Here is a 14,584-nt window from a genome sequence, read left to right as displayed (position 1 = left end):
CACTGTTGGGCCAATATTCCGCCGATGGTAAATTTTTACATGGGTATCGGCTTGGAGATTCTGGGGTCCCCTGGTGCAAACGCTTGGGCGTTATCGTCGTTAATTTCGGGAATGTCGATTGGGATACGTTTAGAGGGGAAACGAGGCCAAGGCCCGGTCTCCTTTTGATATTAGAGGATAATAAGAGTTGGATATAGAGGGGAAGCTAGACCAAGACCCGCGCCCTCTTATATCAGAAGGATAGTAGGATTTTTAGGACGTAATGGTTACTGCTTTCAAAAGAGAGAAGAAAAGAAAAGGAAAAGTTCGTATAAATGTGAATGATCGATTTGTTGAAACATAGAAAAAATTGGTACCTTGAATAATAGAGAAGAGATTGGTTTTCTTGCTAGCTCGTACTTTTCTTTTTGGAGAACGCTCGTTGTCGATGTCGTTCGCTTGTCGAAAGAAAATTGAACTTTGCTCGTACTTGATGGATTTCGAAAAGAAACTGAAGTTACTCGTACTTTGTAAATTGTGAAAAGAAACTGAAGCTGGGGGTGCATAGGTGCGTCCCCTTTTATACTATTCCTAAAGTGCATTGTCTCAAAATTTTGGTAGAGGGAGGACACTGCCCTCAACTTAACATTGTCCACTTCTATGAGTTTTCTTACGTGTACTAACAATATGTACTCGAAGCCCAAGGTTGGGCGACCACTGGCCCGGGCTATCGTTGTCCTAGAGGGTTAAGAACAAGGGACTCTCGTTCTTATCACCTTTCGCTTGATGACGGTTACCTATTTTGAGCACGTTGCTAACACGTGTTCGGTAGAAAATTGACAGACGAGCGAAGACGATATAACACGATATTAATATCGAAGTAACATAGTATTTGAGAAAAAGTAATTATGACGCTTAACTTAATTAATATATGTAACAGGAGGGGTGGCGATACGTGGGACGTAACACGAAACAAATAAAAAAATTAGAAATTAAATTTGAAAACAATATTTTATTCGGCGAGCACCGAAATGATCATATGCTAGGAGTATACCTCTGGTGCTCGCCCAATAAAATATTGTTTTCAAATTTACTTTCTAATTTTTTTATTTGTTTCGATTTAGTTTTTAATATTTTCCTTCGGTTTGAGGAAGCAGAAAATCTTGTACATACAACATACGTGAAACCAAATGTACTGTGACATTTGACAAAAAGATTTTAGCTGGGATTTGATTTAGATTTTAGCGAAGGTGTTGTGAGGATATTTCACTCCTTTTTGTTAAAAAAATGGAAATGTCTATTATTAATAATAAAACTGACAAATGCATCCGATACCTTACCATAATAACAAAATATAAATACTACAAACATATAATTTGTCAGAAAGTTACTAAAAATACGTATCTTTCGTAAACGCAGTATACCGGGTATTTCACCTAACTTGACCACTTTAAATATATCGCTTATTTTGTATGATAGGAAAATTCAGGGGGAGAAAATATTCTGTTCGAAGGCGCCAAAACAGTGATGAGCAGAATTTTTTCTCAAGGTCATTTTTTTTTGAGATTTCAAGGTCATTGTATTTTTTTTAAATGAGACTGCATATTTCACAACAACAGTCTCATAGCTTATAAAAAAACGAATCTAAGGAGGTGCAATATGATGACCTTCACGTGACCTTCAGCGAGAAAATTTGGAAATGTTTGTTAGTAACTTCAAGACGGTCAGGCTAGGACGCGGTGCGCGAATTTGTTGGCCAGCTCGATCGCTGGATCTTACGTCACTTGATTTCTTCCTGTGGGTACACCTAAAAAGTGAAGTTTACAATGATGTTCCTGCAACACCAGAAAACATGCGACAAAGTGTTCTCCATGAATGTAGATCAATTACTGTAGAACAGCTTAAAAATATACAGCAAGAATTTATTTTCCGCCTCCAAAAATGTATCCAGGTTCATGGTGCACATTTTGAAAACCTTCTAAAATAAAGATTTACCTTAAGACTGTTACAATGAAATTGAAATTCCTTCATTTACCGTACCCAAACGCGTGCTGAAGTTACTGACAAACATTTCAAAATTTTCTCGCTGAAGGTCACGTGAAGGTCAACATATTGCACCTCCTTGGATTCGTTTTTTTTATAAACTAAAAGACTGTTGCAGTGAAAATATGTAGTCCCATTAAAAAAAAATACGATGACTGAAATCTCGAAAAAAATGACCTTGAGAAAAAAATTCGGCCCATCACCGTATTGGCGCCTTCGAACAGAATATTTTCTCCCCCTGATTTTTTCCTATCATACAAAATGATCGATATATTTAAGGTGATCAAGTTAGGTGAAATACCCGGTATATAAATTGTGACGTGGCGGGTTTCTGCCGTCACAAGTCGGAGCGGAGTGGGAACGGTAAGTACCTAAGCATTCGTTAAATTCTTTTCAGCATCGTTTGGCGACGCTCGGGGCTTCCGGGAACAATCGATAACTGGAAGTAGCGGCGATTTATGTAACTGTATTGTTAAGTTAACATTAAGTAAAGCCGCGTCGAAGAGAGTTTTTAGGAAAGGTGTTCCCATTCATCGGGCGCTTAGCGGTTCCGGGCGGGGCGTGGGCTTTTAATTGGCGCGCCGCGAGTCTCTTCTCGACACCTAGCGTGGACCTAAATTAATCACCTAGCGCTAAACGGTCTCGCGGACGCCGGAACAATTCGGGAGGGGGTTTTCCGTAATCCGGGCGATCCGGCCGGACCTCAGAGGTCATTGTCCTACATACTCCGAGCGCTGCCGGTATACGCGGGGGGTCGACACTCCTTATGGGAGAGGTGTAACGCTGAAGTTAGTTCACCTACTCCAAGCAAAGACTGCGCTGGTGTCGTGACTTTTCAGTCTAATAGAAAGAGAAGAACAGAGAAAATATGTTCTAACCAATAGCAAGAGACTCCACGAGGCGCAGCGTAGATGCGCATAAAAATAGTCGGGACAACTGAACCTAACCTCGATTAGTGGCAATATTTTCACAAGTTTCGATTACCTCGAGTATTAAATCGCGAACGTGAGTTTGTGAGTAAAAGTGTAACTCAAGAACAGTTTGTAGTTTCTTCCTATAATAATTGTAATAATTAAGTACATTAAATGCGATCTATAGATCGCATTTAATCCATCCACATGAAAGTAATCATAACAAAAATTAAATTTGTATAGAATTTGTATATTTATACATTCATAATAATTAATATTTTTATCTTAATAAATATGTTACTTTTTGACTAATGTTTAATGTAATTATTTCAGTTCTTACAGTGATTTAAAACAGGCGTTGCGCCACTGACACTTTTGTTACTTCTTTTATGTTTAATATACTGTTTTCTTACATTTGTGTGTCAGTTTAAGCAACGTCTGTTTTGATCATCGCAAGTACTTTTTAAATCCCGGAAATATCCCTTCGTTTAATAAATGAATTTGAATAGCCCGCCAAATATTTTAGTTCGCGAAGAAGGTTTACTCCAACCGAAGATAGCGGTAGTGCATAAAGCGTTACACCCCATGGACGTAAGAATATATTCTTACGTCCATGTTACACCCCAATGCATGGCAGTGTCGACCCCCTGGGTATACGCGCCCTGGGCTCCCGAACCGTTTGCCGCTACCGTCTCGTTGAAGGAGTACGCTGCCGTCCCGCCCGCTCCTGACGTAATAGGGTGAGCAAATCTCAACTGGTTTCACTTCGAGTTCCGTTCCACTAGAGTAAATTTTATTTTGTTAAATAGAAATCTCCTTGACGCGTGCTTTCCGCTAACTCGTTCTGTCGCGCGCCTCGCGACCGTCGGCCGACCGCGTGCCCCGGACGCGTAATTGATCTGTGACTCGCGGTTCCGTAGCGATTAGCTCTCGTGCATTTAATGTGTGTGTGTATCGTGATTTTGATCCCGCGGCTTTTGAGTAGGACTCGTTGCTCCCGGAGTCGGACTTAACAGACCGTGGACCGAGTAGAGTCCGGTAGAACGTTGTGCTCTGAAGGGTTTGCGTCACAGCCCGTCCCGTGGAGCCACGTGGCTCCCGTCTTCAAGTATTGTGCCGGCGGAATCCCTATCTCCGTCGTCCTACGTGCCGTCCGTCTCTCATTCAGAAATGTGACGAGAAAAATTGAATTAAGAGCTACCGCGCCGCACCTTTGGAAATTCCACTTTCGTTTCTTTTTTCTTTCTTCCAACGGCCGTTCCCCCCGGTATCGTTCGCGTTTGAATAGGACCTCGAACCTCCTGTCTCTACCGTGCCGCAGAAAGTCGAGACGATTTCTTTGGGGCTGAGGACCGGTGATCGGGGCCGTTCCCCATCCCGCGGCGTTGGCCTTTCCCCTCGCCGGGAATCCGCGAGCCGCGGCGCGCTTCCCGCGCCTGATATAAATTAAAGCGACCCTGCGGACGTCGAGCGAATTCCCTTCGGCCGACCCCGCAGAGCGGCGATCCATCTGCGGACCCCGGTTGTCCCCCAGTTTCCCTAGCGCGCCTTCATCTTGGGAAAATCGCGTTGCAAAATATATTTTTTTTTGTATCAGCACCCTCAACATTCTGAATGGCACCATAATTTATCCGCCAAAGTAAATTTTGAAATTCTTATATCGAATATGGATTTAGCGTCTACAAAAGTCGTGAGAAACCCATTTTTATAAAAATCCAACCATTTTTACATTTTTATCCGCCATATTGAATCCACCGTTCAAAATTTTTAAATTTTGTTTACAGATTTGGAAGCAATGACCCTAAACATTTGGAGAAATCATTTTTTCGAACGAAATTTTAACCGTTTTAAAATTTTTTATTCGCCATTTTGCGTTTTAAAATTCTGTTGCTAAATTTGGATTCAGCGACATCAAACATTTATGAACCTCTCTTTTTCTTATAAAAATGCCACCATGTTGTCATTTCCTACCCGCCATTTTGAATTCATCAGAAATTCATTTTTATAAAAGTCCTACCATTTTTACATTTTTGTCAGCCATATTAGATTAGCCATCTTGAATTTCAATGTTCTATTACAATATTTGAATTAAACGGTTATCAAAACCACGCTAAACCATTTATAAAAGTAATCCAATAATTTTTAAATTATATTATTCGCCATATTGGCTCCGCCATTTTGAATTTTAAAATTATATTATTTCACTTGGCTTCGGCGATCTCAGAAACATCAAGAAACCTTCTTTCTATCAAAATCCAATCACTTTAAAGCTGTGATGTGTATAGTTCCTTTTCGTTCCGCGCAGGGCGGTGTCGCATGTTGGCTGCCCAAAAACTATATGACAGTCCAACTGTCATGTGAGTTCGAAAATGGTAGTCCGTCACTGGAGGGACGACGATGACGATATAAGAACAATGTTTCGGAGAGTGCCGATAGTTCTACCGTGCCATATCTTTACGTAGATAGCAGCAATCAGAGACGGGTAAATTTTAAAAAATTGCTGAATTTTTGATTTATCTTTATAGGTGATCAGACGTTCATTCCTTTTTCTATAGCAATGGCGAGAGTAAATTCCCATTTCCCCCACTCCTGAAATCCCGATCCTTGGCGTATAGAACTCTGTAGCGTCTCGCTCGAGCGCAAGCGCGCAGGGCGCGTTTCTCTCAGCACACGACGCTGTGAGTTTCTCGCTCTGAAATGTATTAGGCTCAGTATAGGAGCCACTATGGGTAGACTTAACAAATGACGTCACCGGCGCCGAGTCAGCCTGTGACGTCACATCTACGTCATGTACCCTCACTCCTCTCATCTCCCATAGTGTCGAGAGTGGTGGGGGTACGCTAGAGCACGAGCAGCGAATGAGAGAAAGAAAGATTATCTCCCGAAAGAGACGGATGTAAAGGGTGGTGGTGGGGGCACGCAAGAATGTATATTTATATACATAGGAATAATACATACGTTTTGACCCTTCTTGTAATGTTCGTCTGTCACTTTCTACATTTTTTGTTTCGATGGTTTTTGGTGTGGGATTATATTTCTTGGCATCTGTGATTTTTGTGCTGCCTTTAGTATAATTAATGTGAGTTTCGAGGAACTGATCAGCTCTTAAAAATTTGTCGTCGGGACCCAAAATGTAATTTTTAAGTATATTAAAATAACTCTCTGAAGCAGCACTTGACGCTGGAATTCGGTAGTATCCAAAGTGTGGCTTTAATATCGATGACCATAAACAGATTTCAGCAATGTCATTCAATAGTTTATTTGCGAACTATGGCAAATCATATGGATTCGGATTTTCTCCGATGTCATCAACTTTATGCCACTGCTTTAACATTAATTGAGGTTCCCCAAATTTCCTATTTATTAACGTTTCTTGTCATATTCTCTGTTAGCATTTCTTCTTTTTCTGACTCATCTGGCAATGAGATTTTATCTGTTTCTTTCGTAGTTACATTTTCATCTGCATCACTATGAGTATTAACTTGCATCGGGTTTTTTTATTCGGTACTTAACATATTTTTTAGGATACTACAATGATATTCACACTGCGATTTTTCTCCGGTAAATTTCAAACCATTTGTCTCGGCTCGGGGAATTATGAAAATAGATTTTAAGATCTCGGCATATGTATTATTGTCAGTACATAAAATTAAGTGCTCCAAACATGCCATAAAAAAGCGTTTAATTAGAGGCACTAATTTTTAAAAAGTCCGAATAATTCTTCATAAAATGGGCTACATCTCTGCGAATGTAGCATTGTGGAAGACTCTTGAAATCAATGCATACATTAACGTAGTTGTCAATTGTTTCCAAACGTGTAAATGCTCTTATCGAAGCTGTTAATAAGGCATTGGCTTTGTCGCATACAACTTCCTTCGGTTTAGGAAATCCACTGTTAAACCACTCCGAAAACCAAGAATAAATTTGCTGTGTTGTATGCTTTTCCGACAGCATTTGTGCAACACTGACTTGACCGAGGGTCATGATCGCGATATTTTGACAGTTTGTGTTCGTACTTTACACGTCTTAATGTTAAACTTGTGGGTAAATGGGCTGGTTCAGGATCACCTTCTACCATGAATAAATATGCGTTTTCAGCCCGACATCGAACTGCGACTATGATACGATTTATGTTGCATGTCTTTACCATATCTTTTACGCATTGGACTTTTTAAATATAATTTTCCACAGGGACCAAGAGAACCTTTTGTAACGAAGCATTCCAATGTAACTTCATTAAAATCTGTTTTTTTGATTTCGCATCGTAACGTAGAGCCACAATTACACTTTCCGTGTATCGATCCTGAACGACCGTCTACGTTAATTTTTTGTTTTACCGCGTTAAAACCGCAATAAATTTTCATTTTTTTCCAAATCTTTAAGGGTAAAACGTGTTGCCAGATTCCTGGACTCAATATAAGACGATTTTGTTTGTATATTTGGGGTCTTTGCAGTTCATTGCGATCATACGTTTTTTCACAAAGTAAACTATCAAATTCATTCGATGGAAAGTTAATCTCAAATGTTTCCTCTTCATTCTCACTACTACTTACAGCTTTTCTTTTTATTTCTCTTGTGTTTCGAGCACACAAGTTCGGCGCTCGGGTAATTTTTAAATAATAATCATTTTATTTAAACGTGTACAACAACTTGCATAAATCTGTAATGAGTTCGCGGTGCGTTCCGGGTGGATGGTTGACAGTAACTGCTCTGTACGAAAAAAGGCGAAGTTCTCCTCCGGTGCAATACAATTTTGAGGAGAGAGTAACAAATTTCTTAACAAGTGATTGGCTCTTTGGAATTTGAGTGGGCGGTACAAACTGGACGAGTGGCCTTCGGATTGGCCGATAATTGTTATAGTCTGTCAATGTTGGAAAATCCTAGTTGCCATGGAGAGGGAAACTCATGTTGTCTGCACGTGTGAACATTGGAAGTACGGTCGACCCGGAAAGAATTGTAAAGACTGATCCCAAAGAACCCAAATTCAAAATCTACGAAGGACGTCCGGGCAAAACAAATTAGTCCGCTGTAGGAGATTAGGGTTTATGACGGGTTCCCGACTGAACCCGAGAAAAATACTTGATAGCCTGACCAACCCAGGCATAAAAGGAGTCCCTATTAGAAATTGGTTGTTCAGAATTTTAAGCCGCGGAAATTAGAAGAATGAATCTTTTCGCGACGTTCTTCCGAATGACCCCTTTGTCTCTTTACAGCTCTCAGGTGGTGACCAACTGCTGCTCAAATTCCTAAAGTTTCTTTGAATAGAACCGTAAACTAATTTGCTCGTTCCCATGGAGGGAACATCTTGAACACACATCCGTACATTCTTGCTCTCCAACTACAGATCTTATCAAGATGGTCTTTGTATCATACTTATTGCACGTTACAGTAATGTACAAACTTTGGGGGTTAACTGTATTATTTCATACCGTTGAAATTGTTTGCCAAATTTTATCTTGTTTTGATGCAATGTGAAAATTGCACGTAGAATCTTTTACTAACATTTTGTAACTATATTTTAATCAGATTAATCATGACAGAACTTGACAGCGCAGGACGTCTTCCACGAGGTCAAATAAGATTTTCTTCGTTGGAACCACTCATGTTTTTCGTATACTCGAAACACTTCTTTTCTCGAAGACAGTTTTCCCAGGAACGAGAAAACTCAAAGATATTTCTGGTAATGAAAGTTTTGGGAGAATGTCAAATTTGTCCTCGCAGTCGCGGTAAAATCGTCCTCGCGGCACTGGCGGTTCTCCTGTCTCTGATTACCCGCGGCGTCGCGGGAGGGGGGGGGGGTCGGGCGAGAGGCGCGCCCATGTCACTCGCGTCGTGATCCGGTGGATCTTCCTGTCGAGGTAGAAGGCTCGCTCTTCGCTCCTCAGAGGTCGAGGGCGGCACTGTGGGATACTCCGGGAGGTTGAGGGCGCCCGGGCGATCGGAGTACACCCTTCGGAGTAGGGCCCGGAGCCAGCAGACGCAGACCCCAAGGACGATGATCGCTAGGGCTGCCAGGCCGCTCCACTCTCCGCCTTCCATGGGCTTCAACGGGGGGTGGGGGGGTGGGGGCGCTTCCCCTTCTACGGCCCGAAGAGCTCTTCGAGCCGTCGGGTGAGCTTGGCGGACCCGGGGGTGGCCTCGGCAGCGGTGAGTTCGGCCAGAATGCCGGCGGACAGTTTGGCCGGTCGTAACTGCCGGAGGACCGAGGGGACGAGGCGACGTCCCGTCAGCGTCCTTGCCGGGGCCTCCCGGGGCGACGGAGCGTCCGGGGCGGTTCGGGCGGTGAGCTCCGGAATTCCCTTGCCTGGAGTGGGAGGGCAGGACGAGCCCCGGGCCGGCCTCAGGCCGGCGGCAGCGGCGTGACCGTGGTGGGAGGTGGCGTCGGCTTCGCGGGCTCCCTCGGGAGCGATCGCGGCGGCGTCCTCGGTTCCGGTGGAGAGGCTGGTCCGGGGGGCGGTTCGCTGGCGTGGCTGAGCATCTGCGCAATTAGCGGGTCGTGGGCCCCGTGGCGGGCGACCGGGTTCGCGAAGACCGCCGCGGCCGCCGAGGAGAACCACCTACCTGCTTCGGCCCGAGCGATCAGCCAGTCGGGGTGCCGTCGGTCGGGGGAGCGGTGGTGATCGTGGCGGTGGCTGGGTCTCTGGCGGGTCCCGCGGAGTCCTAGGTGACGGCGGGGGCGGGAATCGGCGCAAAGGGCTCGACCTTCCCGGCCTCCACGATGTCGCGTCTCCGGGCGCGGGCCAGCGCTGTTTGGCGGCCTCCCCGCTTGCGGCTCGGGGGCGCACTCAGCGGCGGGGGCTGCGTGAGCTCCGTGCTGCCCGGTGCTGCGGGGCGAGACGCCGCTGACGGCGGCTTGCTAGGCAGCGTGCTAGGGCCCGCCGGGATACGCGGGACTGCGGAGCGGAGCGCGGGCGCGTCCGCTGCGGTGTGAGGATCCGCGGAGCGAAGCGCGAGGCGCGTCCTGCTGCGGAGCGAATGTCCGCGTAGCGGAGCGTGAGGCGCGTCCTACTGCATGGCGAATGTCTGCGTAGCGGAGCGCTGCGGACGTCTCGAGGCGAAAGCGGACCGGGAGGCGCGCACACATCGATGGTACGGGTGGCGGCGGGGATATCGACGGAGGAAGCGACTTTGATAACAACATGCGGTGTATTTTCCCAGAGCCTCCGGCCGTTCGCGACGGACCGCGTAACAGAACGACTGCCTTTTCGGATCCCGGCGGACCCATATTTATACTCAAAGTCCTCAATGCCATCTCAATCTAGCGCCATCCCTTAGGGGGACCTCCTTGTCTAAACATTTTTTGGCGAGGCTACGCTGGGTTTTCTCGTCTCAGAGTGGCGCGCTCCGCAGGAGTTTTCCGGGGCGATGTAGAGGCGCCGTGACCGGAGTCACGGCGCCGTCACGGCCCCGGATTAACTTCACCGTTCGAGCAATCCTGCGACCGCCTGGCCCTCGCAGAATCGGAGGATAATGGGGGATGGGTTGCGAAAAGGTCAGAGGGGTGGGTAAGGGATAGCGTTGTTACGGGGCGGCCGAGCGGATACGAGGCCGGGGTAATTCAGATTGAGATTACCCAAATCTTGCGCGTAACGATTATTTTAAGTTTGTGAGGAGTGTAACGGGGAGAGGGAGACTGATGGAGGAGCGGAGGCGGGGAAAGACGTATATAGATGTGTAGATAACGACAACGAATTTATTATGGTTCTACGACTAGCCCTATCCTAAACTACCTTATTCTAATTACTTAACCTACTTACGGCTACGGGCGAGCACGCGGGCGCTGGGATAATGGCGGGCACCTCGTGGCGGTGGGTCGGCGGCGGCGGGGCGTCTCGGGACAAGCCGGGTCGGCGGCGGCGGTGGTCCCTCACGGCGGAGACGCTCGGCCGGTTGGCGGGAGCGGTCGGGAGGCCGGATGCTGGCCGTGGTCCGGTTCGGCGGGTCGGAAGGCGCACGAAGAGCTCGGTCTCGTCTCTCTGGCTGGGCACGTCGTCCAGGCGGAAGTGTGCTCGGTGGGCCTCGTCCCGCCGGGCCTTCGGCGATCTTCGGGCCGGTTTGGTGGCGTTCGGGCGCGCCGGCGCGGTGTCCGGGGCCGCGCGCCTAGCGCGGCGGCTTCGGGCCTGAGGGCGCCACTGGCCCGGTGGCGCGTCGTTCAAGCGACGTGACGGCTTGCCCGTCACAGGAGATCGATCCGAGCGGCTAGATCAATTCCTCTGGTGGGATCTAGGGGAGTGAGGAATAAAAGGGGTGCGAAAGAATGGCAATGTGGCTAGTGTATTAGGATAATTTGCATTTATTCGGCCGTGAGGTCTGAACTACAATCAGCTGGGAGGGCCCCCGAGGTGCATTGACCTAATTTTCTCTAGGTTGATATACTTCCGCATCGCGGCGGATCAGGTGTCGCGATAGCACGCTCTAGCGGCGGTAGGTTACTGGACGCCGGAGTGCTGATGCGGGAATTCCTTACTGTTTTAATGGCGGTCTACGCGTGGTTCTGTCTCGCGATGCTGAGATTCGAGCTCAGCTGTTTAGAGGAAGTTAAAGTGTTCTTAATCTATCCGGTTAACCGGAGCAAGGCATGGAAGTCGCGATTATGATTAGAATTCGGGTTTGATCGAAGATGAAGGGGTTAATAAATAAGCCCGTCGGAGAGTCCCGAAAGGCGCCATACCGCCGCTCCCGAAGGGTGCCGTCCCGTTCCGCCGAGGCGCAGTCGCTGAAACAAGGGGACCGTCCCGGCCTAAACGAACTTCTTACCGGTGAGCTCGAACCTGCCCAGGGGGCCTCCTAGACTGCCATTGTCCGATACCGCGCCGTGAGCCGATCCCGCGTCGGAGCCGATACCGCCCGGAGCCGATCCCGCGCCGTGATCGCCGCCATTTCATGTTCAACCGGTCGATTCAGGCTGTATTTCCAGTAGATTCTTTTTCCGCGCGCGCGCCTCCCGCACTTCGAGGGGAGGTCTTTCGCCTCTTTCGAGCCTTATTGTAATTTCCGAGCCGCGGAGAGCGTTCGAGTTTTTATTGTGAAATTCCGGCGGTGGAGACTCCCACCCGCTCGAATGTATCGCGCCCCGTATCGTTGTCGTTTTGTAATTAATAATGTCTCGTGAGTACCGTGGCTGCTGGGAAGCAGGTCGGAGTGGGTGGGAGGTGACGAACCATATCGCGAGCCGGTGCCGAATTCTGTTGCGCAATTATCGAAGGCACCGGGCTCTTACCGAGGTCCGACGGGGCACGTAAAAGGTCCTACCGCTAGGGCGTTGTGCCCTTTTCGTACTTCCACCGGGGAGTTCGATTTTCTTGACCGCGTACCGTATTTTGCCGCATTGGTCCCGTTCAGTTTCTGTTCAATTGCCTTAGTTTTCCCTGTTCCGATTCTGTGCGTAGAGTCGTTATGATATTGTGACGCGTCTCCGTGGTAGGGTCCCGTGCGCGGAATAAATCTCCCGAAGGGCTTGTCTGTCGCAACTTTGATTTGATTCTTTCATTGACCTTACCGATCCCGCGAATTCTGAGATTGACTCCTCCTCACTCGCGCCTCCTTCGTAACGAACCCCCCAACTCTACCGTGCCGCGAAGGGCGTAAAGTCCTCGCGGGGCTAAGTGGCCGGTCGGATACGCCCGGGTGGGTCCCGTCGACCGGACCGAGTCGGCTTGCTCGTGCTACCGGGCACCGGGATCCCGAGGTGCGCGCGCGCACCTGGTGCCCTAAATAAATCGGGCTCCCGGACGAGCCGATGATCGGGCTTGACACCCTTTTCGCTAAGGTACACCGGGCGTATGACTGTTTGCCGACCAGGGAAAGGAATTTCCGTCGCACTCTATCAAAAATTATGCATTGACGAGAGTTTGCTTTTGTATAAAGGGCGACTATCCTTTAAACAATATATTCCTTCGAAAAGAAGCAGATTCGGCATTAAATCGTTTATACTTAGTGATTGCCGAACAGGGTTTGTGCAAGATATTATTGTGTATGCCGGATCATCGACCAAAGTCAATAGCGAAAATAAGGAAATTGGGAAGTCGGGGGCAATAGTGGAAACACTTATGAAGCCCTACCTAGGAAAAGGCCATACCCTGTTCGTAGATAACTGGTATTCCAGTCCAGCCTTGTTCAATTTATTATATAACAACTACACAAATGCATGCGGAACTCTAAGGAAAAGGCGCAAAGGAATGCCGAAGATTCATGATAGACTAAGAAAAGGAGAGGCATCTTTTCGGTCATCCAAAAATTTACTAGTTCTAAAGTGGGCGGACAAAAAGGATGTATACATGCTGTCTACCATGCATACATCAGAATTTACAACGGTTTCTAGGCATGGCGGACAAAAAATTACTCAAAAACCTCTCTGCGTATCAGATTACAATGATAATGATGATGATGATGATGTGCCGTCGATAAAGCAGATATGGTAATCAGTACTGTCAGTTCAACGCGCAAATCCCTAAAATGGTACCGCACATTTTTTTTTCCACTTATTAGACATATGCGTGTGGAATGCGTATTGTCTGTATAAACATAAAATCCAAGAAGCCATTTCTATGGCCAAGTTTCAGTTAGAATTAATCCGGGAAATACTGGAAAAATATCATAAGACTACTAATTATCATCAGCGAACAGCCAATAATAATCCATTACGATTATTAGAGCGACATTTTCCTTCACTCTATGTACCAGTTAGAAAAAACCGAAAGAGAAGGTGCGTTGTCTGCAGCGCAAATGACAAAAGACGTGAGTCTAGATACGAATGCCAAAATTGTAATGTAGGTTTCTGCGTCGACCCTTGTTTTAGAATTTATCATTCTCAATTAAATTACTAAAAATTATAATTTAATGTCTAAGTACCCCAAATTGTATTTTTACTTATAATAATATAATAGCAAAATTTGTAAATATGTAAATAACTGAATATTCATACAATATACTCATTTTCATGTTTTTCCTATAATACGATGAAACAGTTGTTATGTAGCTCTTAAAAAAGTGTACATACAAGTCAATCACAAAGTGGCGTTGAAAAACGTTAGTCCGAATATCGAAGACTACTGACGATCAAAGTGCACACTTCGCGGCGCGGTGACCCGTTCAGTGGCGTCACTCCAGCGGAGCGGACTGCCGTAAAGAAAGGGTTAATATCGATGGCCATAAACAGATTTCAGCAATGTCATTCAATAGTTTATTTGCGAACTATGGTAAATCATATGGATTCGGATTTTCTCCGATGTAATCAACTTTATGCCACTGCTTTAACATTAATTAAGGTTCCCCAAATTTCCTATTTATTAACGTTTCTTGTCTTATTCTCTGTTAGCATTTCTTCTTTTTCTGACTCATCTGGCAATGAGATTCTGTCTTTTTTTTTCGTACTTACATTTTCATCTTCATCACTATGAGTGTTAATTTGCATCAGGTTTTCTGATTCGGTACTTAACATATTTTTTAGGATACTACAATGATATTCGCACTGCGATTTTTTTCCGGTAAGTTTCAACCCAGTTGTCTCAGATCGGGAAATTATGAAAATAGATTTTAAGATCTCGGCATATGTATTTATGTCAGTACATTGTGACGTTATTTTACTGCGATAACTCGTAAACACAGTTCTGGCAATTAAGGTTCCGACTCTCTGGTGAAGTCACACATAA

General features: G+C 46.1%; 1 protein-coding gene across 1 annotated transcript; it reads left to right on the top strand.

The window, feature by feature from the left end:
- The first annotated feature begins 12,715 nt into the window (after positions 1-12,715).
- Positions 12,716-13,759, top strand: LOC105700151 (piggyBac transposable element-derived protein 4-like). The gene is given in 3 exon segments (XM_012425780.1): positions 12,716-13,037; positions 13,346-13,398; positions 13,400-13,759. Coding segments are annotated over 3 exon segments (735 nt in total).
- The last annotated feature ends 825 nt before the right edge of the window (positions 13,760-14,584 follow it).

The sequence above is a fragment of the Orussus abietinus genome, unplaced genomic scaffold (genome assembly GCF_000612105.2).
Source record: "Orussus abietinus isolate OABI.00-Male unplaced genomic scaffold, Oabi_2.0 scaffold232, whole genome shotgun sequence".
In the NCBI taxonomy this organism is placed as follows: domain Eukaryota; kingdom Metazoa; phylum Arthropoda; class Insecta; order Hymenoptera; family Orussidae; genus Orussus; species Orussus abietinus.
This window is presented reverse-complemented; position numbering and strand designations above follow the sequence as displayed.